This window comes from Bos javanicus, chromosome 9 (genome assembly GCF_032452875.1).
Source record: "Bos javanicus breed banteng chromosome 9, ARS-OSU_banteng_1.0, whole genome shotgun sequence".
Taxonomy (NCBI): domain Eukaryota; kingdom Metazoa; phylum Chordata; class Mammalia; order Artiodactyla; family Bovidae; genus Bos; species Bos javanicus.
Window position 1 is genome coordinate 27,847,530 of NC_083876.1, and position 24,940 is coordinate 27,872,469.

The 24,940-nt window shown below is 36.5% G+C and overlaps 1 protein-coding gene across 50 annotated transcripts in view; it reads left to right on the top strand.

The window, feature by feature from the left end:
* The window catches only part of TRDN (triadin), a 415,136-nt gene that overhangs the window by 115,520 nt on the left and 274,676 nt on the right, over window positions 1-24,940 (top strand). For all 50 annotated transcript variants that reach the window (XM_061427426.1, XM_061427397.1, XM_061427384.1 and 47 more), the window contains 3 exons: window positions 2,011-2,070; window positions 15,172-15,225; window positions 18,369-18,428. In XM_061427426.1, coding sequence (XP_061283410.1) covers window positions 2,011-2,070; window positions 15,172-15,225; window positions 18,369-18,428 — 174 coding nt within the window. The remainder of the gene's footprint in view (window positions 1-2,010; window positions 2,071-15,171; window positions 15,226-18,368; window positions 18,429-24,940) is intronic.

Consider the following 24,940-nt stretch of genomic DNA (forward strand, 5'->3'; position numbering starts at 1 on the left):
GAATCTGCCTCTAATGCAGGAGACCCCAGTTTGATTCCTGGATCAGGAAGATCTGCTAGTGAAAGGATAGGCTACCCACTCCAGTATTCTTGGGCTTCCCTTGTGTCTCAGCTGGTAAGGAATCTGCTCACAATGCAGGAGACCTGGGTTGGGAAAAACCCCTGGAGAAGGGAAAGGTTTACCCACTCCAGTATTCTTTCCTGGAGAATTCCATGGACTGTGTAGTGCATGGGGTCGCAAAGAGTCTGACACAACTGAGTGACTTTCACTTTCAACCTCTAGATTAGTGTTCATTTGGATGATTCGAGATCATAGCCTAGTCAAGTTGACACACAAATAAAACCACCACAATATGTCCAAAATAATATCATTCCAATATGTAAGTAATATAAAAATTATGATATATTTTATTCTTTTTAGCATTAAGTCTTCATAAACCGTTTTGTACTTACATTTATAGCACATTTCAATTCAGATTAATCACATATCATATCCTTAACATGTACACATGTCTAGTGGCCACTGCATTGGGCAATATGGGTGACAAAGAGTGATTGCTCTAAAGATATAAATTGTCAATAAAGGTCACTTGACAATATCTAATGACATTCTTTGTAGTCATGACTAGGGATGGCGTAGCATCTAGAATCATTTAATAGGGTGCTGTGCTGCTCAGTACTCTACAGTGCACACAATAGCCCTACCCACCTCCAAATAATGATTTTTCCCAATCCAAAGATCATAATGCTAGGATGAGAAACCATGCTTTGGAGTAAGATCTGGAGGCATAAAGTAGAGATTAATAATAATAATAATGAGAGAAGCTGGAAGGTAAATGTTTCCTATGCTCTTTGGAAATCGTTCCATGCACCTTGAAGGCTTTTTCTGTTGTTGTTTTTTTTTCCAGAAATGTAGTTGGAAATCTTAACTCTTCTGTATCTCCATTGCCATTTTCAGTCATGAAGGGGATAAGGGTAGAAGAGTGGCTTTATAAATAGTATAACTGATTAATGGGGAAAATGAGGGGAGGAGATCTTCACAATGTGATTATTTCTTTAACTGGTGAGTGAAAGAAACTGTCTTTTCTGAAGATTTTAGTATTTTCCTCTAGTTGATCTTGATTTTAGACATCCAGAAAAATCATAAAAATGCAAATTCAAACATACAAATGGAGAATTTAGAATAAGTACAGTAATTAGCACCATCTCAGACCATCTGTAGAATAAAGTTATGATAAATAAATAAGTAAAACTCATTAGCATTTTTATAAGAAACACCATGGTATTTAAGACTAAGTCTCTTTTCAGAGGTAGTAATCATATTTGTAAACTCTAATCTCAAATTTACTTCTGTCCAAATTAACTGCAAATTCAGAATTAACTATATTTTCTAAGCCTTGGCAATGTATATATACTGAACTAGCAGCAAATCAAATATATGTCTTAAAACCTGATATTTAGAAAAAATGTAATAGCTAACTAATTCTATGAAATGTGTCTATCTGCTTGCAGTAATTATTGGTTAAATGCAATGCCAAATTTTGATTCTAAACATGGCTTAGAATCAATACTTCTGAGATATATTTATTAGATAGTTACAGTTCACTTCACAAATTCTTAATTTAATATGTAAAAACTAAATCTTTCTAAATCTAAATGACATTTTTACTAAGGAGGCTTAATTTGTATTGAGAGTAATTGAAATAAAACATAATTATAATTTGTGATCAGATTTAGCACTGAAAACAGTGGCAACATTTATTGATGTAAGTTTTAAGCTTTTTCAATAACTCTAATTTTTAGATAACTTCAAGTTTTTCCTTATATCAATAAATGAGGGATTTATGTGGCAATATGTTTCAATGATTCTTTCCTTTTAGATACCTATAAATTTGTTGGATAAAATAATTTGGACTTCATGGTAATATTATGACATTTAGATCATAGTTATGATTTATATTTTGTACATTTTCAAAAAGAGTTTTTAAAAGCAAATCATAATTTTTCCTAGAAATACACAAAGAAAAGACTGAAAAACTGGAGAAACCTGAAAAGAAAATACAAACTAAAGGTAAGTGTTGAATTTTATGTTTAATCTTGTTTTTATTCAGGGTATATATTTTGTACATTTACATGAGAGAATGGAAAATTTTTATGTTTTGTGCTGTTTTGTCTTAATTTTTGATAGTGTTTAAGTAAGTTTACTTCTAGGGAAACTCTGTATAAATATATAATGCTTAATTATTGGATCAGAATAACTTCAAAATGGGTGACAGTCTTTCAGTTATTTGCAGTCAGCTTTTGTTTATTAAGCTAGTACCACAAACATATATTTTGACCTATTAGCAAGCAATTTTCTGTCTTTAATCAGTTAATATAATAAATCAGAGCTCGGTTCTTTTTAACTTGAATTTTTTTATGCCATGCAATACCTTCAAAATAGTCAGCATAGAAATAAAAGTTTTGTCCTGTCTCACTGATGACTGCTGTGGTCTCAGAGCTTGCTTAAACAGTCTCAAGGAGTAGAGGCACAATGACAGCGTGATAATTAATGTCCTTTTCAGCTCAACTGAATCTCGTAACTGAAATCTTGCATTTGAAGCGTACGAATAATGGCCAGCATTGTCTTGTTCATCTTGCAAGCATCATTTTTCTAGGAGTGACCCATGTAGTCCTAAAACTTAAAAAAAATGAAAAACACTTATAGGAAGCAAAAACATTCAAAAGAACATGTTTCTTTTTTTTTTTTTTTAAGAACATGTTTCTTAAGATGCCCCAGTTTCCCCAGTGGTCAGTCTCATGTGATAGTGGGTGAGCCAGAGCAAAAATAAAAACCTTACTATTACTGAATTTGTGTGATGCAGACTGAAAATGAAAGAGTTTTCCTGGATAAAAATCGAATGTTGTCTAATATTTATTATGTCAAAAACTGACTAGTACAAAATGATCTGTACAAATATCAAAGTTTCAAGTAGTAATTTCATACAAGTTCTAATTAAGCTGAAATTATACCAGTATGTGATTCCACACTAAAATACCATGTTTTCTTTTTTAATATACTTCATGTACTTTCTTTTTGTGAAGAGTTCAAATCATTCTGCAAATATTATGTCTTTAATCCTAATGTTTGAATTAGTTCCAGATTGGTCAGCTAATCTTTATACAACCAGGGACAATGAAGGTTACTCAGTTGAAACCTATTTATATTTGGACTTAGAGAACTAACGTCTTCTTTCTACTCCCTTTCCCTTTTTGGTTCTTAATTCCTTTAGTTAGGGAAATTGGACACAGCTCTTGGCTATGGATTGACTAAGCTAGCCATCACTGAACTGGTTATGTGTTTCTATCGGCTGGAGGTTAAACAGAAACTCAACTGGTTCCACATGATTTGGGTGTCTGCTGTTTTATCTTGCAGACTGTACTACTAATCTAATAGCAATGCTGCTGGAGTGGATGTGGTGATACAGATGGTACCATTTGCATTTTGGACCTGGCTCTATTAGAATCCTGCTGTTAAAGACTTTGAGCAGCGGGCTGTAGAGTGGGTTTATTAAACAAGTGAGTTTTGCATAATTAAAACAGTGAATCTGGCTGAAGTTTAAAATAAACTTCTGAAAGGCTGGGCTAGAGATTAGTACCTGAATATATTTCCTGAATAGATGAAATATATTTTGGGAAAGTGAACATTTCTCAAGAAAGAGAAAATGGAGCTTCAGTTGTTCAACAGTGAAATAGACTTCAGAGATACTTTTTCTACAATTTTTTTTTTTTTTCGTGCAAGTATGAACAAAAGATTTCATTTTACTGCTTAGTTTCCTCATCCAGGTAGAACAGGATAAAACGTGCTTTCTATTCCCAAGTATTTCAGTGAAAATAAATGTGGTTTTATAACTGCTCATTTGTCTAGATAAATATTTTCTCTATGCCACATTGCATATCAGTTATGGTTATATATGATAGATAGTTAGGAATTTGTTATCAAAGCACCTGAATTCTTATATGGAATGGTAGAGTATATCCGAGGTAATAGTAGCCTGCAATGATTACAGACAAGCCAGCAAATATCTGAGTCTAAAGAGATATGTTATGCAGAAGCTGGTGTATTAACTTCTGTTGCACAAAATGTCTTCACTCCTCTGTATTCTTTGTCCTAAAAATTAATATCACCATTCACCCATGTTATTCAAGCTAAAAAGTTAGGAGTCATTTTGACCTAAAGTGGTATGCACCCCTGACTGGACCTTAGAATCATCTGGATAGGTTTTAAAGTATATATATCCAGGCCTTCCCTGGTGGCTCAGTGGTAAAGAATCTACCTGGGAATGAGGGGGACATGGGTATTACCCCTGTTCTAGGAGGATCCTACATGATGTGGAGCAACCAAGCCTGTGTGCCACAACTACTAAGCCTGTGCTCTAGAGCCTGGGAACTACTGAGCCCATGTGCCACAGCTACTGAAGCCCACGTGTCCCAGAGCCCACGCCCAGCAAAAAGAGAAACCACCACAATGTGAAGCCCATACACTGAAACTCGAAAGCAGCCCCCACTCACCTCAACTAGAGAAAAATCTGTTCATCATTGAAGACCCAGCACAGCCAAAAATAAAATAGAAAGAAGAGGTTGTAATTTTCTTTTAAGCCAAATATATATATATATATCTCCATATGCAGATTCCATCCTGGTTCCTTTAACGTTTGGGAGGTAAGGCTGGAATTCAAGTCAACCTCTTCAAATGAGAGGTCATGGTTAGAATATAGTCAAATTCCTGGCCTAGAGTTCAGGTATATTCCACAGAAGTTCTCTTTGACCAGCCAGTATGTTAAAATAACTTACACCTGGATGCCATTAGGTAGAACCTGCACCCTCTGTTTATCAGTCTCCTCCATTCTCCCTTGTCACTACTGGAGTAGACATTTATCTATCTGCTTTATCTCTGAGGACCTCTGAGTTGCAATCCCTGACTTGTTGGTGTCTTTCAACACCAAAGCCCAATCCTGCTTAGCCCCTTGTTGTCCTCCCTTTTCACTCTAGTTTAGTCCATTCTCACCTCTCCTCTCCCATTATTATCCCTTCTACAATCATCTACCAATTAGGTTGTGACAGTCACTTCTTAAGTAACTTCTGCCTTAACCTCTCAGGCCTCCCCTGCATTAGCCCACCAGGCTCCTCTGTCCACAGGATTTTCTAGGCAAGAATACTGGAGTGGGTTGCCATCTCCTTCTCCAGGGGATCTTCCCAACCCAGGGGTTGAACCCAGGTCTCCCACATTGCAGGCTGATTCTTTACTGTCTGAGCCACTATGGAAGCCCCCATTAACCTCTCAAATCCATATGAATCATACTCATGGGCTTAAATCTATCTGTTGTCATCACAGTGCTATATACAGAGATAAAAGCCACACTGTCTGTCCTGAGATAAAAGGCCCTCATCATATGATCACTAATAGATAGCCCTACACATTTCCAGCTTTGTCCACTTTACTGCTTACCGTCCTTACTCTGCAACCTCCTCATTAGTCCCTTCCATTCCCAACTCTCTCCTTGCTTCGCACCAGCACTGCAGTCCAGACCCCACCAACACCCCCAACCCCATGCCACAGACTGAACTGTCGGGCAGTCCCTAAGCCAGCCCTGCTGCTATCTCGTAATTCTGTGCTTTTATATGCCTGTCCTCTTGACCATCAGCCACAGGGCAGGCTTCTGCTCATTTCTTTGATTCTCAGATGGAAAGTCAAATCCTTCAATAGGCCTCCTTTGCTATTGCTCACTCTTTGAGCATTTAGTTACTTCCTCCATGCTACTTTACATCCATGCCTTCAACCTTTAAAGCATTTTGACACCAAATTTTAAATGTGGGTATGTGGATCTAACTCACTGGGAGCAGAAACAGTTTGTCTTCTTATATGTTCTAGGTCTGTGTTGACATTTGCTCATATGATTCTGTGTTTCCTTATCAGTGAACAAAGAGATTCAGACTCAGTGGTCTCTCAGGATTGGATCAGCTCTGAGTTTGTGTGCTTATATTAAATTGAAAACGATTCTAATATCCTCTGTCCCAAACAATTGCCCCATATGGGGATGGGACCCTTGCTTCAGTTCCCCCACTCGCCAAGGGCAGGTCCAGTCTGTTTTTTTTTCCCACTACTTTCTTCATCCTACCGCGTTTTGGGTGCTTCTATATATTCTTTACCAGTGGTCAGGTATTCCTGCCCGCTGTCAGCTGGTGTTCTGCAAGATCTCCTGTGTCTGAAGGTGTATTCCTGATATATCTGTGGAGAGAGATGTACTCCACTTCCACCTACTCCTCCGCCACCTTCCGTCTCCTCAAAAATCATTCTAATATCTCTAAAGTGCCAAACATATGAAACACACTCAACATATGTTGAAATATCAATGAATTAATTAGTAAAGCATTTGTTTTCTCTATTTTGTTAATATTGACTTGATTCTGATGGAGAACTATTTCATTTGCCATTTCTGTGTTTATTTTCAAATATATATAATTATGAAACTTTAACTAGGCCACTGTAATGTCAAATTTATTTGGTCAGAGGCAATTGAAGAATTTAACAGTTCCAAATTAAAACAAAAACTGTCTGTAACGTGTAATCAGAAAAACCCACAATAAGTATATAATATAATAATATCAGTTAAAGTAATACAGATTAATTTGGACACTTTGGAAAGTACAAAAAAAGAGAAAGAAATTCAATTATCAAATTAGCAAAATTCAATTATCCAGCGAAAAATAGTAATTCATTTTTTACTTCTCCCCCTTTTTTTCCCTCCATGTGTTTACTCTTTAATTGAGTATTATCTTATTTCTTTTTCAATTGCAAATTTAATTGTTGGTTTCAGATAACAGTTACGCTTCTACTTAACTATTAAACATATCAATATATTCATAGAACAAAGTAAACCAGAAAAGACTAGAACTTGATGATAAACATATAACTAGGTGAGAGCATTTTGTCTCTCTAGAATGGCTCCTAGACAATAGAAGGGCCTTTTAAGCATTCAGAGCAATAGGTGTCTGCTACATCCACTTGGGTTTTCAAGTGTTCATATGGAGAACTGACCTTTAGGAATAGGGAGGTAATTTACAAGGCAGGGTGTGTGCTGAGGAAGGGCATGTAATTAACATCTGAGTAGGCCAATTGGTGGGAATGGAGGAGTGACCCAGCAGACAGATGGTGTAAATAGAAAAACTGGCTATAGCCATTAGGCAGTAATACATATTAATTTATTCATTGCAATTACTTTGTGCCAAACACTCTACTGAGCACTAAGAATTCAAAGAATAGGACTCAATCTAAGAAGAGACCTAAACAACCAAGCACATAGCCTCACCGTCGTGTGGTGAGTGCTCCAAAAAGAGGTGTCCTGGAGGAAAGTGAAAGTGTTAGTTGCTGAGTCGTGTCCAGCTCTTTGCGACCCCATGGACTGTAGTCCACCAGGCTCCTCTGTCCATGGGATTTCCCCGGCAAGAATACTAGAGTGGGTTGCCATTTCCTTCTCCAGGGGATCTTCCCGACCCAGGGATCAAACGGCTGTCTCCTGCATTACAGGAAGATTATTATTATAGGAAATATCCTGGAGGAGAAACACTATTTGAGGAAACAGCTGCTTGCCTCAGTTCCTGAGTAGGTTTTCTGGCAGGGCCTTAATTTGAGATTTAGGTGTGCACTCTAGAACCTTTAACGGAAGATGTAACAGCTAGTTCAGGGGGTCAGTCCTCAAGGAACCTGGTAGGAACTCTGTTAAGGGAGCACAAGAGGAGTCCAGGGATTAGTGTTAGTATTAGTTTCCTAGGGCTGGCGTGACAAAGTACCGAAAACTGGGTGGTTTAAAATAGCAGAAGTTTCTTGTCTCCCAGTCATAGAGGCTAAAAGTCCAAAGTCAAGGTTTCAGCAGGGTTGGTTCTTCACAGGGCTGTGAGGGAGAATCTGCAGGCTTTTTCCCACCTTTGGTGGACTGGGGTAGGGGGTGAAGGAACTGGAAGGGTGTGCTGGCTTTCATTGGCTTGTAGACAAATCATTCCAGTCTCTGCCTTCAGATTCAGATGGTGTTTCTTCCCGGTCTCTGTCGCTGCCTGCTGTGTTCTTCTTTCTCTATCCAAATTTCCCCTTTTCATCACAACACCAGTCATATTGTATTAGGGCCTACCCTCCTGACCTCATTTTAACTTGATTACCTCTGTAAAGACTATGTTTCCAAATAAGGTTACATACCTTTTCTCCGTAACATAATTAAAGTCAGCAGACCTTTTTAAAAAAGGGTTAAGAGACTGGTTTAGGATTGTTTCTGAGAAACAATTATAGGACTGGAATCATAGGTTGGCAAGGGATTTGGCTGAAGCTGAGACTCAAATGCCAGAGAGGACAGGGCATTAAAATGTATCTAAATATCCTGGAGCTCTTTATGAAAGAGCTCTCAAGTCCACAGATTAATTTAGTCATCCCATGTTGTATAAACTCACTTTTGCCTTCTCTCAGCTGGACTTAATTGACTCCTTAAAGTGCAAAATATATCTTATTTTCTTCTCTGGCTGCTGTGTATGATAAACCTGGAAAATGAGAACAGTAGGCCCTATACAAAGCTATACTTCTCCTCCTCCATAGCGATTATTCTTTTATGAGGAAACGATTACAGTTCTGACTGTGGCCATGTAGCCCCAGGTGAAGCAGAAATTACTCCTACAATTAAATCAGATTTGGGAGTAACACCAATCCTTTCGAATTAAAAGATCTATTTTGTAATTGAAAGCGTATGTATCAAATGAGCTTTGTAACCTTAGATAATTTGCCTAATCTTCACTTTAATACATAAATAAATATAATTTTACTATGAAAAAGAAGTGTGTGCATTGTTGTAGGCTAGGTTGCCGATAACATGCTCAGGAAATCTAATCAGCACTTTGGCACATAAGGACAAGTCTGCACAGGACCTGGGATGGACAAGACAGCATGGTCTTGTGGGGAGAGTACTAGTTTAGCAACAGAATAACTATGTTCTTATTCTGCTCTACCGTGGACACTTAGGCAGCTGTATTTTCTTATCCATGGACAAAGAAATTCAGGCTAATTGATCTCTTAGGTTCTCCCAGCTCTAACATTGTGTGCTTATGTTAAAAATGATAAATTCTTCCTTTAAGAAAAATGGAAAATACAATCATAAAGAACTGTTTCTCTACTCAAGAATGCTTTTCTACTGAGTTCATTATCATCATTTAAAGTGTGTAGATCATTTTGTCTTAGCACAAAATTAAGATTCAACACATTAAAATTACAAAGAAGAAGCACACAGAGATATACACTATCCAAGAGTACATCTGGCATTTTTATTTAGCGGTGGCTAAAGCAAAATTTTTAAAAATGGGTTTAAAATGAATGTGTATCTTGCTCTTTCATAAAAAATGATGAATGGAAACGTGAATATATATGAATTTTATGAAGCTGTTTAAAATGTTGACCTATTTAAAATTTATAAACCACTTCGGTGCTAATACCTCCCACAACAGAAGTGCCAGAAATCTGAGAAATAGAGCAGTTAATTAAAAGAAAACTTGGTGAGGGGCACTTCCCTGATGGTCCAGCTTTTCAGACTCCGCACTTCCAATGCAGAAGGTGTGAGTTTGGTCCCTGATCTGGGAACTAAGATCCTAAATTCCAGGCCAGGGAACTAAAATCCCAAATGCAGTGTGGCGTACCAAAAAATAAGTAAAAATAGCAATAATAATAATAATATATTAAAAACAAAAAGAAAAATCAGTGAAATCTGTTACAGGTAATCATGCTCCCCAAATGAAAGTGAAAGGTTAGTCCCTCAGTTGTGTCCACCTCTTGGGGACCCCTCAGACTTTAGCCCTCCAGGATCCTCTGTCCATGGGATTTTCCAGGCAAGAATTCTGGAGTGGGTTGCCATTTTCTCTTCCAGAGGATTTTCCCCGACTCAGGGATGGAACTCAGGTTTTACACTTTGCAGGCAGATTCTTTACAATCTGAGCCACCAAGGTGCTCCCCAAATTCTTTTACAATTCAAAGGTAATGTGCTATCTGATTCCTTTTGCTTTAGATACCCAAGATTAGTCCTGTCCAATAGCTCTGAAATCAAGTATATGTTCCAGAATTTTGCTTCATTAAATTTTCTTGCTAACCATCAATTAACGAATAGAGTAGCCTATATAAATCAGTACTTTAAAACATTCGATGCCAAAACTTTTGAGTTTGAACTAAGAGCAGAGAGAACTGCAAAGGATTCTGACAACCTGGCCCTCAATGCCTGCTGCTTGGCCCCTTGGGAGTGTAGTGCCCATTAAAAGAACCCAGGGTCAGCTCACTGTGAGCACTGATACACTTCAGCAAAGGACACAGAGTCCGCCTGGCAGGTTGCCAGGACCAGGAGCTGTGGAAGCACAGAGCACAGCTGGCAGAGTGCTGGAGAGGGGACATGCGGGGAGGACGAGAGGCGCACTTTGGAGTTGAGCTGAGCTGAGTGTTCTGGTCAGGGAAAGGTCAGAGTCTGGGCAAGTGCAGGAACGGCGGGGCCCTGCCAACTCAGATGCCAAACATCAGGTCCGCTCCAACTGGCGGATTCCGTTTGTTTTTAATTGTCAGCCTGCCGAAGGGACTTTTGTTTCTTGTAAATAAGGGTGACAAACAAATTAAGCTCTAGCAGGTGCAACAAGCTTATTCTGCTCTGAGTTAAAACTGTCCTAGCTAAGATGTAACTTGCCAACAGAGCTGGTGACGAGAAAGGTACCTTTTTCTTCTTTCATATGAAAACTTCTGTGAATTCTAAGCAAACAGACACAGGACCTAATGTAACTGTTGCAGCAGATTACTTTTATTTTAGAGGGATTATTATGGCAGATATTGATGGTGGCACAGTTTTGATCAAAGTAATATCAAACCTTAGTGTCTGAGCTCAGTCTTGCCGAAGTTTGAAGTTTTCATCCAAGGAGTTTCAGAGGCTGTCTGCTGTGGTGAACAGCTCCCTAGAGCGTGTGATTCCAGCTGCTTCACTGAGCAGTATTATGGTACCATTTCTGAAGAGGATAATGAAGTTTCAGCATACAGGACTGTGTCTGTAAATCAAAACTTAGACTGTGAGGAACTGGATTTTTCCCCAGAGTAATAGGAATAAGGCATTAATATGCTAATTTGAGCCTGAATTCAGCCCCCTTGCTCTTTTGATTTCATATTAATTCTTCCATTTATGCTCATGTACACATCAATTGGAAAATCCTTTAGTGGAATGGACAACCAGCTGTCCAAGGTGGCTGAGGTCTGGTCCTTCACAGAAGCAGAGACACAGATTAGGTTGTCTCCTGGGGGTCTAGCTAACCAGGGTTCCAAAAGCAAAGCTTATCTCATGCAAACTTCCTTTCCCCTAGAGAAACTTTAAAAGAGGCTTTGTTCTTGCCGGGACTTTCTTTTGGTTTTCAGCTTAATTAATAGTGCTTCAAAGAAACCAAAGCTATTTCTGGTCATGTGTGAGTGCTGATGTCCTCTCTTATTTTGTGAGATTTTTATATTAAACTTAGAAAACCCAAAAGAATCATTGAATGTGGAAAGTAGAAACAATGTCTGGATGATCTTTGTTTTTTCTGTTTCTCACTGAGATTTAATTATTTAAGAATTTTTTTAATGTAAAAAATGTTAATGATTGCAAGCAAGCAATGCATATTATATTATATCTATACAACATCACCAGTAAATAGAACTGTACTACATGATAAAAATAGCTCTTATAATATTTTAGAAATTTTCTCATTCAATAATATCTAATGAGTCCACCATGTCACTGATACCATGTGATGGCTAGGATAAAAAAATAAAACAGTAGGGCATAGCCTCTAAAGAGAGTTCACCTTCTTGGGATAAGTGGAGATGAAAGAACACTCTGCAGAGAAAGAGGCATTTGAGTCAGGGCTGAAAGGTTGCATGAAACAGAGGAAATGTGGGTGTGAGAAATCTTGGTGATGGCACAGCAGGCAGAAATGCAAAGTTCCATATATTTATGGAACTCCAAGCATTTGTTACAGGTGGAATGTAAAGTTCAAAGGTAAATTCCTCATATGTAAGATTGGTTTGATAAGCAAATGTCAAATTACTGGAATAATAAGATATTTTTATATTTGATACAGTACCTCAGATCAGATCAGATCAGTCGCTCAGTTGTGTCCGACTCCTTGCGACCCCATGAATCACAGCACGCCAGGCCTCCCTGTCCATCACCAACTCCCAGAGTTCACTGAGACTCACGTCCATCGAGTCAGTGATGCCATCCAGCCATCTCATCCTCTGTTGTCCCCTTCTCCTCTTGCCCCCAATCCCTCCCAGCATTAGCGTCTTTTCCAATGAGTCAACTCTTCGCATGAGGTGGCCAAAGTACTGGAGTTTCAGCTTGAGCATCATTCCTTCCAAAGAAATCCCAGGGCTGATCTCCTTCAGAATGGACTGGTTGGATCTCCTTGCAGTCCAAGGGACTCTCAAGAGTCTTCTCCAACACCACACTTCAAAAGCATCAATTCTTCGGCGCTCAGCCTTCTTCACAGTCCAACTCTCACATCCATACAAGACCACAGGAAAAACCATAGCCTTGACTAGACGAACCTTTGTTGGTAAAGTAATGTCTCTGCTTTTGAATATGCTATCTAGGTTGGTCATAACTTTCCTTCCAAGGAGTAAGCATCTTTTAATTTCATGGCTGCAGTGATTTTGGAGCCCAGAAAAATAAAGTCTGACACTGTTTCCACTGTTTCCCCATCTATTTCCCATGAAGTGGTGGGACCAGATGCCATGATCTTCGTTTTCTGAATGTTGAGCTTTAAGCCAACCTTTTCACTCTCCACTCTCACTTTCATCAAGAGCCTTTTGAGTTCCTCTTCACTTTCTGCCATAAGGGTGGTGTCATCTGCATATCTGAGGTTCTTGATATTTCTCCCGGCACTCTTGATTCCAGCTTGTGTTTCTTCCAGTCCAGCGTTTCTCATGATGTACTCTGCATATAAGTTAAATAAGCAGGGTGACAATATACAGCCTTGACGTACTCCTTTTCCTATTTGGAACCAGTCTGTTCCATGTCCAGTTCTAACTGTTGCTTCCTGACCTGCATACAGATTTCTCAAGAGGCAGATCAGGTGGTCTGGTGTTCCCATCTCTTTCAGAATTTTCCACAGTTTATTGTGATTGTGACAGATTATCATGCTAGGCAAGGAGGGAGATACTAACACTTTATCAGATCAACATATGATCAGATTTTCATGTTAGGGAGGCTACTCGGAGACTCAGAAAAATCAAAATCTAAGTGTTCAAGATACTATTCAGGATATTATTGTAATAATATTTATAATAATAATATACCCAAGAAGGATATCATAGTCCATCTTTTAAATGGTCTCTTTCCCTTTCTCCTTCCCACTCCCCTACTAGGTTAATTTCTTCTCATCATTCACATTCTTAAATCTCATTTCTACCAGAGGACCTTTCCCAAGCACACAGATTAGATTAGGTCTCATTTTAAACATTGATATGCTTCTCCATTCTGAAGGAGATCAGCCCTGGGTGTTCTTTGGAAGGAATGATGCTAAAGCTGAAACTCCAGTACTTTGGCCACCTCATGCAAAGAGTTGACTCATTGGAAAAGACTCTGATGGTGGGAGGGATTGGGGGCAGGAGGAAAAGGGGACGACAGAGGATGAGATGGCTGGATGGCATCACCAACTAGATGGACGTGAGTTTGAGTGAACTCCGGTAGTTGGTGATGGACAGGGAGGCCTGGCGTGCTGTGATTCATGGGGTTGCAAAGAGTCGGACTTGACTGGGCGACTGAACTGAACTTAACTGATGCGTCCCTGAATATTTTCTTCGCAGCAATTATTTTAACTGCAATTAGCTACCTTTGTAATTATTTGTTTAGCATCCATCATCCATTGTTGACAAGGATGAAGTCTGTCTTGACTAGCCAAGTCTTAACACATAGCCAGTGCTCTTTCTGTGAGAGTGAATGTCGCTCAGTCATGTCTGACTCTTTGTGACCCCATAGATTGTATAGTCCATGGAATTCTCTAGGACAGAATACTGGAGTGGAAAGCCTTTCTCTTCTCCAGGGGATCTTCCCAACCCAGGGATCGAACCCAGATCTCCCACATTGCAGGCAGATTCTTTACCAGCTGAGCTACCAGGGAATCCTAGTGCTATCCCTAACCCAATTTCTATATTTTAGTGTAAATAAATGGTAGGTTGGAAATGTAATATTGGATAGAAGAAGATAAGTAAGAGGGATATTTAAAGGTAGAATTGAAGAAACTTGGCAAATGAACAAAAATGAGAAAGAAAAGATGAATCCTGGATGAGTCCCAAGTTACTAGGTTGGATAATTGGAGGTGCCATTAATAAGAGTTATGACTAAATTATAGGGGAAGATTATGACTTAAATTTGAGCCCTACTATATTAATTAATTGAATCATAGCTCATATTGAATTACATTTTGTTTTCTTTGAAACAGTTTGGTGTCCTTCTAGTCTCGCCTCAGTATAATTTCAAAAACTTTTAGTGTGGAAATTTTCTGAAGAAGATTAACATATATTGCATATACTAGATTGAGTGTTCTTTGCTTCATATTTAGATTATCTCTGTATTTTTGTCTTTATATTTTTAGTATTTCTCCAGTATTGAGTTGGCCTTCTTTGGCATATAGCATAATACATTTTGGGGCTTTTCTTGTGGCTCAGCTCGTAAAGAATCCACCTGCAATGCAGGAGACCTGGGTTCAATCCCTGGGTTGGGAAGATCCCCTGGAGAAGGGAAAGGCTACCCACTTCAGTATTCTGGCCTGGAGAATTCCATGGGGTCGCAAAGACTCAGACACAACTAAGCAACTTTCACATTTTAAAAAATTTTCCAATTCATTAAACTGAAGGTAAAGATTTGGAAAAGTTTAGGGATACTCTTTTCAATCAGACTAGTTTTGGTGTGAATTTTTCCTTACTTATGAAATAAAAATAGAAATTTAAAATATCTATAATTAACATTTAAACCTATGTAAAGCTTCCTACTAGTTAAATAAAAATATCCAAAGGCAGTAGGTAATTTTTGACATCAAGGACTGCCATGCATCTCATCTTGTATTCCCTTTATTTAAATGAAAAATATCGTCTTTCTTTCAGTTACACATAAAGAAAAAGACAAGGTAAAAGAGAAAGAAAAACCTGAGAAGAAAGGTATGGATTTATTCTTACTGCTGTTTTACTCATTGGCCTGTCACTGTTTGACCGTTTCTTCCTTATGTTAGATTTTAGATGACCATGAATTTATTTTTTGAAACTATATTATGATAATTTTCCTTAGAATTGAATGTAAAAAGAACAATTTCTGGGTTAAAGGAAATAAAATACTTAAGACTCTCTTGAAATCCATTACCAATTTCTTTTCTAGAAATGTATTAACTTCTCCTCCTGACAGTTCTAAGGCTGCTTTTAGCCAATGAGGATATAATTTCAAAAAATAATTGCTAATTTGATAGGTTAAAAAGTATAGTCTATTACTTTAACTTGCATTTGGTGATTATGTATTAGACTGGATTTAAAAACTTTTTTTAGCTTTTATTTATTTAGAATAAGCAATGTGCACTCACTGTTTAACATGTAAAGGTACTTATGAAAGCACGCTCCTGCCTTGCTCCCACCCTCTGATCCCTTTTCTCATCTACCCACACAAACAGACGGCAAGCTACTTTTATGAGCATCTTTTCAAAACTTTGTTTTGCCTTTATAAGACAATATATATTATTGTCTCTCCCTATTTTTACATATAATTTAGCATGTCCTATATTCTAGCTTTATAATTTAATAATACATCCTAGATGTCTTTTCATATCAGTAAATAGATATTTCCTTCATTTTTTAAAAAATGCTGCATAGTATTTAAATGGAGATATTTAAATATATATCTTAAGCTATATTAACTCTATCTTTTGATTACTTATTATTTGTAGATTTAAAGATTTAGATATGGTTTTTAGTGATACACATTTATGTAACTCTTCACACTTACTTCCTGTTTCTCCTGATGATATGTGTATGTGTCTAAACTGGCTATATGTAACTGGCCTATTGCATTTACAAATGCATTTCTCAGTGTCATAGTTAATGTAAGGGTTTCTGTCTGTATGAATAGACATGTGTGAGTACATATGTGTGATAAGCGTGTGTTATTTATATTCTTAAATTTTTATGTGGCTAGATATGTTGATATTTTCTTTTGGTATTTCTACTCTTGAATCTTCATATAAGGATTAATTCAATAATTAGTAATATCTCTCAAGTTTTAAAAATTAAGTTCATATTTAACTTTAATTCATCAATGGGGAACACATGTATACCTGTGGTGGATTCATTTTGATATTTGGCAAAACTAATACAATTATGTAAAGTTTAAAAATAAAATAAAATTAATTTAAAAAATCCATTTTAATATGATAGAAAATTCTAAGTTAATTTTTTTGCTTTTCTTTTAAAGTGGATCATGTCTAGGATATTTAGGCTAGATTTCAGCTGATTTTTGTATCTACAATACACATAGACTACTGAGCAATTTTATTTTGTAAAGCATTCTATTTAGCTAGAATTTACAATGCTTAAAAATCAGATCAGTTGAAACATGCTTCATTCTTCTCTATTCTAAACTCACATTTGGATATTTGAACTAAATAGTTGTTCTTTTATTAAGGTTTACTTTGTGATAATATCCATGAATTTCAGTACAGTCATCTTCTCTGTTCTAGAAACAGGTGTCCATTTCCTACCAGCTATTGACTTACACAGTTATTGGCATCAGATTCTGTGTACTCCGACTAAAGGAAATAATCTTATATTTCTTGTGATTTTTCAATCTTTACAATGGCCAGATACTTTTCATTAAAATTAATTGAGAATTTGTTGCCACTAAATCATACATTTGAAGGAAACTTACCCAAATTGAGATGCTGAAACAGAACCGTTGTGTCTTTTTATTTACTGTATACCAATTAAAGGCGTTTGCTTTTTATGAGACAGTTATCATGCTGTAGCCCAATAACCTCGAATGTTATTCCTCCTTCAGCTAATATTTTCTAAACTGTTACCCATAACCCCAAGTGGTAGTAGAGATGACCATGGGGCAGGCTTAGGGGTGGAAAGGCTGAAACCCTGGAGGTGAAGGCGCCTGCTCTCTCGGTAACTCCATAGCTGCTATGATCTCATGGACTTTCTTCTCTAAGCTTTCTATGAGGCTTGTATCATCTCTCAAAAATTCTGGGGAAACCGTTCATAGACTGTATTTTAAGAGGATTATTTAAATATATGTTTTAAGCACATCATTTTCCTTTTATAATACAAGTAAAACTGATGGATATTAATATTCCTAGGATATAGTTAGAAAAATGAAAATAATTAGGGCTCCAGTTTTTTACCCTAATAATTTGACTCTTTCCTTAACCTGGATGTTTTAATTAAAATCTACTATTTTATCTTTAATTTTCTTTAATTTCTTTAACTCTCCTTATTAATCTTTAATAAATAGTATAAACACGTTGAAAAATGTATAGTGATTTAGATAACTATTAAACTGCACTGTTTAATACATTTGAAATATAGGAATAACCTTCACATGCTGTTGTACTTCTCTGAACTCATTTACTTAAGCCATTAAGAGACACAAGAGTTTACTAGTCTATGTAAAGAAAATAGAAATCAATACAATAAATTCATATTGTCATACTACTTTATTTTTTTTTAATGTGGACCATTTTTAAACTCTTTATTGAATTTGTTACAATATTGCTTCTATTTGATGTTTTGACTTTTTGACCATGTGGCATGTGGGATTTTCACTCCCTGACCAGAGATTGAACCCTCGCCCCCTGCATTGGAAGGCAAAGTCTTAACCACTGGACTGCCAGGGAAGTCAAGTCCTAAGACACACTATTCTTAATCAAAGCTCTAATATTGATTTAATTATTTCTTTTAATTGTAAAGACAGAGCTTCCTCCTGATAAAATGATACATCTTTCCACAAATTCTTATAAAATTATTTTTTCTGTTTGTCTCTCCTGGAGACAATTCCAAAATACCGTTTAGAATGGTAACTTTAAACAGAAGGATGAGACTAGCTTTCAAATGCTTTCTAAGTCTTAATGCCAAGTCTTTGAAATTAACTTTTTTTATAGTTTTTATTAAATTGGTGATTTTTAAAAAATTCCTAGATTAGGTTCATTAATGTCATCAAACTAGCCTATGATTTTGGTGGCTGTAAAAATGAGGTAAAGAAAAAGCTTAGTCTTGAAATCTATTAAAAGTGTGTACTAATATAAAATTTTCTGCTTAAGCAACTCACAAGGAAAAAATTCAGAAAAAAGAAAAACCAGAAACAAAGACAGTGGCAAAAGGTAAGTTATACTTTCTGTTTTAAAAGCAATATATTTGGGGTAGCAGCTGGATGATTGTAAGCATTTAGCATTTCCTTTACAAAAAATTTGACTTTACATTTGAAATGATATATGTAAAAGAATAATAAAAGTGAATACTTAAAATAATAGAGCATTTCCAAATATGAGAAGAAATTGAAGAGCTTTCCTGTCTGTGGCAGGCAGAATTTTGGCCCCCATGGCCTTCACCCCTTGGTGTCTTCCCCTTGACTGTGTTACATTATATGGCAAAAAGCAGTCTGCAAAAATAGTTCAGATAGGTCTAAAATATGGGGTTTTTCCTGAATTATCCAGATGAGCTCAGTGTAATCCCCATGAACCTTAAAAAACATAGAGAAGTGACAGAAAAGAAAGATTTTGACATGTGAAAAGGACTCGCCCCCATTACTAGCTTGAAAATTGAGGGAGGCACACGGAAAGTATAAGAAGGGAATGCATCCTGCCAACACGTTGAAGAAGTGTGGAAGCCAGCCCTTCTTCAGAACATGTAGCAACATGTAGCCCAGTTGACAAGCCGATTTTAGCATTGTGGACCCTAAGCTGAAAACTTGTTTGAGCGACATTGTAACAAGACTTTTAAACTATGGAAACTAGGAGATAATAGATTCTGGTTGTTGGGTTAAGTAGCTAAATTTGTAGCAGTTCCTAGAACAATGGCAAACTAGTACAAACATACCTGATTTACAGTTTAATCAGTATTACACCTTGAGTTTAATTTTAGAACACTGACATTAAGGATTTCTTTTTTCAAGAAGAATAATGCATCATCTTGATCAATATTTTAAGCCAGTAAGGGCCTAAACTGTCTTGATAATATACCAAAGAAAAAAGCAGTTAGAATATAAATGTAATGTTATAAACTTTGGAAGACTACATTAACTAGTTTTTATTCTAAATTTGTCAATTGTTTGATGTTAGAAAAATATAGATTCTGTATATTCAATATTATCTACTAAATTATAGATTATCTACAAAACATAGTTTCTAACTATTCAGTCCTATCTACTAAATTCAATTTTCTTTCTCATATTTTATTTATATATATATTAAAGTATAGTTGATTTACAATATTGTGTTAGTTTCAGATACATACCAAAGCAATTTGGTTATGTGTATATGAATATTTTTCAAATTCTTTTCCATCATAGTTTATTATAAGATATTGAATATAGTTTCCTGTGCTATACTGTAAATCCTTGTCAATTATCTAGTTTTTACATAGGGATATGTATCTATTAAACAATACTCCTAATTTATCCCTCCCTACCTTCTCCTTTAGAAACCATAAGTTTGTTTTCTGTATCTGTGAGTCTGTTCTGTTTTGTAAACGAGTTCCTTTGTATTATTTTTTAGATTCCTTATATAAATGGTATCATATGTGTGTCTTTTTGTAATTTTATTTTTAATACATTTGTATTTGTATTGAAATATAATTGATTTACAACAGTAAATTGATTTACAATATATTATAATTTACAATATTATATTGTATTCAGGTATACAACATAATGATTCAAAATTTTCAAAGATTATATTCCATTTAAAGTTACTATAAAATATTGTCTGTATTCCCCTGTTGTACCATATAGCCATGTAGCTTATTTATTTTATATTCACCTAGTCAGCTCTTAATTTCTTCTGGTGTGTTTTCATTTCAGTTATTGTATTCTTTAGTTCTGTCTGTTTCTTTTTTATATTTTGTAGTTTCTTGTTGAAATTATCATGGTTTGTCTATTCTTTTCACTAATTCAATTAGCATTCTTATTACTAGTGCTTTGAACTCTTTATCTGATACCATTTATCTCCGATTCATGTTGTTTTTTCAGAGTTTTTTGTTGTTGTTCTTTCACTTAAAACAAATTCCTCCGTCTTCTCATTTTTCTTAACTCTCTGTATGATATTATGTGATGCAGTAGCCTACCCCAGTCTTGAAGGCTGTCCTTGTGTGGGAGTGCCTCTGTGGTCTGCGTGTGCCAAGTGGCTTTGGTGGGAGGGGTGGATCTGATGTGAGCATGAGTCTCATTCTCCCATGGGGTTGTGGCTGCTCTCACCATGGAAGGATGTGGGATTGGACATGGAGGGTCTAGGCCCAGAGCCAGGTGTAAGCATGGGCTTCTTCTCTGTTCTGAGGCTCACACCACCCTGTTGGGGATTGGATCCGGTCCCAAGTTGCTGCAGGAGAAGCCCTGATAATTGAAACGGAGCTGGTTCTGTTCCTGCTAAGTGTGTGCTCTCCTGACTCTGAGCATTGGCACCTTCAGCGTACAGCAGAGCAGTGTTAGAGCAAGAGGAGCTGGAGCGTGTGCTCAGTGTGGTTCAGGGTGCAGGCTGGGGTGGTCCCAGCACCGGCCGAATTCTGGTCCACTTCCTATCTGCTATAAGTGCCAGGAATGACTGCCATCACCCCATTCAGATGAGCCAGCTCTGTCCTTTACAACTATGCGTTCTCCTCAGCTGTGGCGGCCTTTGCCCTGGTGTGGAGCTGCACCACAGAACAAGCGTGGCTGGAGGGGTGTTTGGCTCAGGCTGGGGCACAAGCTGTGGTGGTCACTAGAAACTGTCTAGAAGCAAAGGCAGTTCAGTTTTTTTCCTCTGCCTTGTTTCAGGAAAAAGTGAGCATGTGTGTGTTCTTCCCCAGCATAGTCTATGTTCCTCCAGCCCTGCTGTTAGTCCCACTGGTTTTCAAATCAGCTAAGGGGACTCATACTCTTGATGTTAGACCCAGGACTGGGGTGGCCTATATGTCTTTTGAACTGCTCACTTCCCAGAAGGGAATCTCCAAGCCTGTGTAATCCTGTTCCTCTTCTGTATCCTCTCATAAAGGTGCAGGTCCAACCTAATTGCTTCTCTTCCCTCCCTACCTGGTTTTGTGTGTATTTTTTACAGAGCTTTGGTTATAAAAAGAGTCTTTTGCCAGTGTTCAGTTTGTTTTCAGTGAGCATTGCTCCACATATATATGTATTTTTGATGTGTTCGTGGGGGCAGGTGAGCTCTGTGTCCTCCTACTTAGCCATTTTATCTTATCTGTCCTTTTATTTTAAAATATAGGTTTTATGTGATCAATATATTTTGGAAATTTCAATCTAGTATTTTCAAGAGACTAAACATGTAGATAAAAATTGGAATCTATTTTCAAAATTTAGTGTTTACCTATAAAATGTAAAATAATTAGATATTTGAGGACGATGTCTTTTTTACTAAATTTTTCCATGAGATAACAAAACATCATTTTTTGAAGATAACATGGATGAATTGAAACTTTAAGATAGTAAGGATGTTAGAGACTATCCCAATTAATTACCTGACTTAACAGATGAAGAAATTTACCTCTGGGAAGAGAAAACAATTTGGCCAGATTGAAAACTAGTATGTAATTGAACTAAGACCAAACCCCAAGTGAACCGAATATAAATCAAGTATTCTTTCCAAAGCTAATTAAATAAAGTTCTTCAAGCATCAATTATTTCTTCAACAAATATTTATTTAATACTGTACTAATTATTTCTTGCTGTATAAAAATTACCACACAGACAATCTGGACATGGTTTAGCTCAGTCTTTTACTTTACAGTGTCTCACAAGACTGTGATCAATGTGTTAGACAGGGCTGTAGTCCCATCTGAAGGCTCAGCTGGGGAAGAATTATTTCCAAGTTCATTTAAATGACTGTTGGCAAGATTCAATTCCTCAAGGCCTATTGAATTGAGAGAGTCTCAGTTTTTTGTGGGGGGAGGAGGTGGCTATTGGCAGGAGCCATCCTCAGTTCTTGCCACATGAGTCTCACCAATATTGCTGGAGTCATCAAATTCAGCAAGAGAAAGAGTCAGCTAGTAAGACAGAAATAGCAATCTTATGTAAACTAACCATGGAAACCACATACTATTGGTCTGCATCAAATTCCTAGGCCAGTCCATATTCAAAGGATGAAGATTATACAAGTAGGCAAGTAGGAGTCTTTGGGAGCCATGGTAAGTCAACCTGGCCTACCAAAAATCAAAAATACTTAATAAGAATATAAGTAACTGAGATAAAGTTAAAAGTTGGCATTTCCTTAATGAACGAGAGTTGATATAGGTTATTTCCTAACTCCAAAAAGGTATAGTTTGTTAGCATGTTTATTGCATAATATGATTTCCCTTCTTTGATTAAGATATTTTGATTCTGGTACAGATTGCTAATGGGTATTCCAAAATTGGATCAAATATGCTGATGTCATTCTTTCGTTTAGGCTATTTGGTTTTCCATTTGACAAAAGTAATAAATTAAATGTCTTCCCAAATTGAGCTGGGTGATTTGAACATGACAATACTTTTTGCTTCATTGTTCCTTAATTAACTACTAAATGCAGTTGTCAATTAAATTATTTTTGAGAAAGATCAGGAAAAGTATTTTGGCACAAAATTTAAGAATACCTATCTAATTTGATAAAAATAAATATAAATTGGGTGTTGATTTACTTTTATGGCATTTTCCACATTATATCCACATCATTGTTGCATTCTCATCCATTTTTTATTTTTAATGTGAGGAAACATTACCTGTTTGAAAGATGAAGATCACTAAAAATGTCTAAAAGAGAAAATTTTGTTATTTTTATACTTTAAAAACCACAGATAAATGAATTTGTTTTAGGTGTAGTCTTGTGTGTAAGAAAATGACCTGTGTTCATTTGTAAATTGTAATGGCACTAAAAGTAAATCTTAATTTCATATGTCTAATTTCATAGTACAAAGCTAAAGTTAAATCAGCTGCTACCTACAAGAAGTGATCAGGTGTCATTTAAGGTAACCACGATAATAATTTCACACATATAAAAGTACAAACAAAAAGCTAGTTGGCAGATTTTCCAGGTTGTGGTCAAGTCCATTTCTAAACACATATTTACATATGTAATCTATATGTCTCTATGTTGTGTACATGATCTAAAGATAATTTACTGTTTTCTAAAATGAAATTGTTCATTTATAACATTTATTCTTCATTTCCTCTGAAAGAAGTACTGTGCTAGACCTTATGTTGCTACAAAATGAATAGTATATATATAATTCCTATTCTCAAATTTCTCTCAGTCTGGTAGGGAAGACAGATATGTGAAAGCCATCTGTAATACAAGATAAACCGTAGGGTATAGCATGTGTGTTTAAACAAAAGTTGAGACAAATCTAAGCACTGGTGAATAAATGATTAGTTCCAAGGGCAGAGTCATTTGTTGCATATGAATTGAGCACAAAGGGATTTATATATGTGTAAGATATGGAACATACATATGATATAGCCTGGCAATATTTGACATGTAGAGAATACATGAGATAATTTTTAAAAAACAAAGTAGTCTGTTGGAGAAAGGAATTTTTGGAAAAATGCTATGAGAGGAGAGATGATAAAGCTAGATATCAAAGGGTTTTTTGAAGCTAGATATCACAGGGTTTTTTGGTTTTGTTTCCTTTTTTTTTTTTTTTTTAATTGGGTGTCACAGGTTTTTACTTGACATTCCTCAGATAGGAATCTGCTGATCTTCAGAGCTCTGGCAACTGGCTTTGAACCCAGGCCATGATAGGCTCTCTGGAAGTGTTTGTTAGATCATATGTGAATTCTATGACTTAGAGGTGTTGTTGGCCCTCTCAAAGGAACTTCTTCTCCAGGCAGAAACTGATAAATATTTTGGTGTGGGGTCCTGAAACAATGTTGACCGAAAGTCGTCTGGACAGAGGTGTTGGTTTCAGTCATAGCAATGTATGTGTCTGCTGTAGGAAGCAGCAGAAAGCAGTAAAGGAGACTTTGAGGTTTAAAGGGAATAGAAGAAAATCCCCAGTTGATTGAAGTCACAAAAGCCACCAAGATGTTGGAAGTTTGTGGAGTAAGTGGGTGATTCTTTTATGAGAGTTTTATGGTCAGTAGCTTTGGGAAACAGTGGATAGCATAATCTACCTCCTTGAAGACTCTTAATACACATTAGCTTTGAGAAATTCCATAGAAAAGAAATGAGTTTAGCTTAATGTTTCCCAATTTATTTGATCATAGAAATATCCCTCTACCCCTAACACAACATCAATATCTCCCTGCAAAGTTCTGAGGAAACTTTGGGAGGTGGTAGCCCATTCAATTAAATGTAGAACCGCAGGTTATTTTGGTTTCATGAGCATTATCATGTTTATCCTTCTCCTTGCAGGACTTCATAATATTATCTTGTCTTAGTCTCAAATTATTCTTTACTGCACAAAGTCAAGAAACTTGATTATAATATTTTCATCAAATTCTGCAACATGAATGACAATAAAGTCTACCTATTACATAGGCAAATGACAGAGTCCACCACTATAGTAGACTTACTATGAAGTCAAGGATTATGTGTGATCCCATAGAGTAAATGTCCTATATGCAGCATCTATTATAAACATTTTACACAAATGTACTATACTATTGTTGCTTTAAAAAAAAAATTGAAACATTCACAGACTCATTTATTCACAGTCC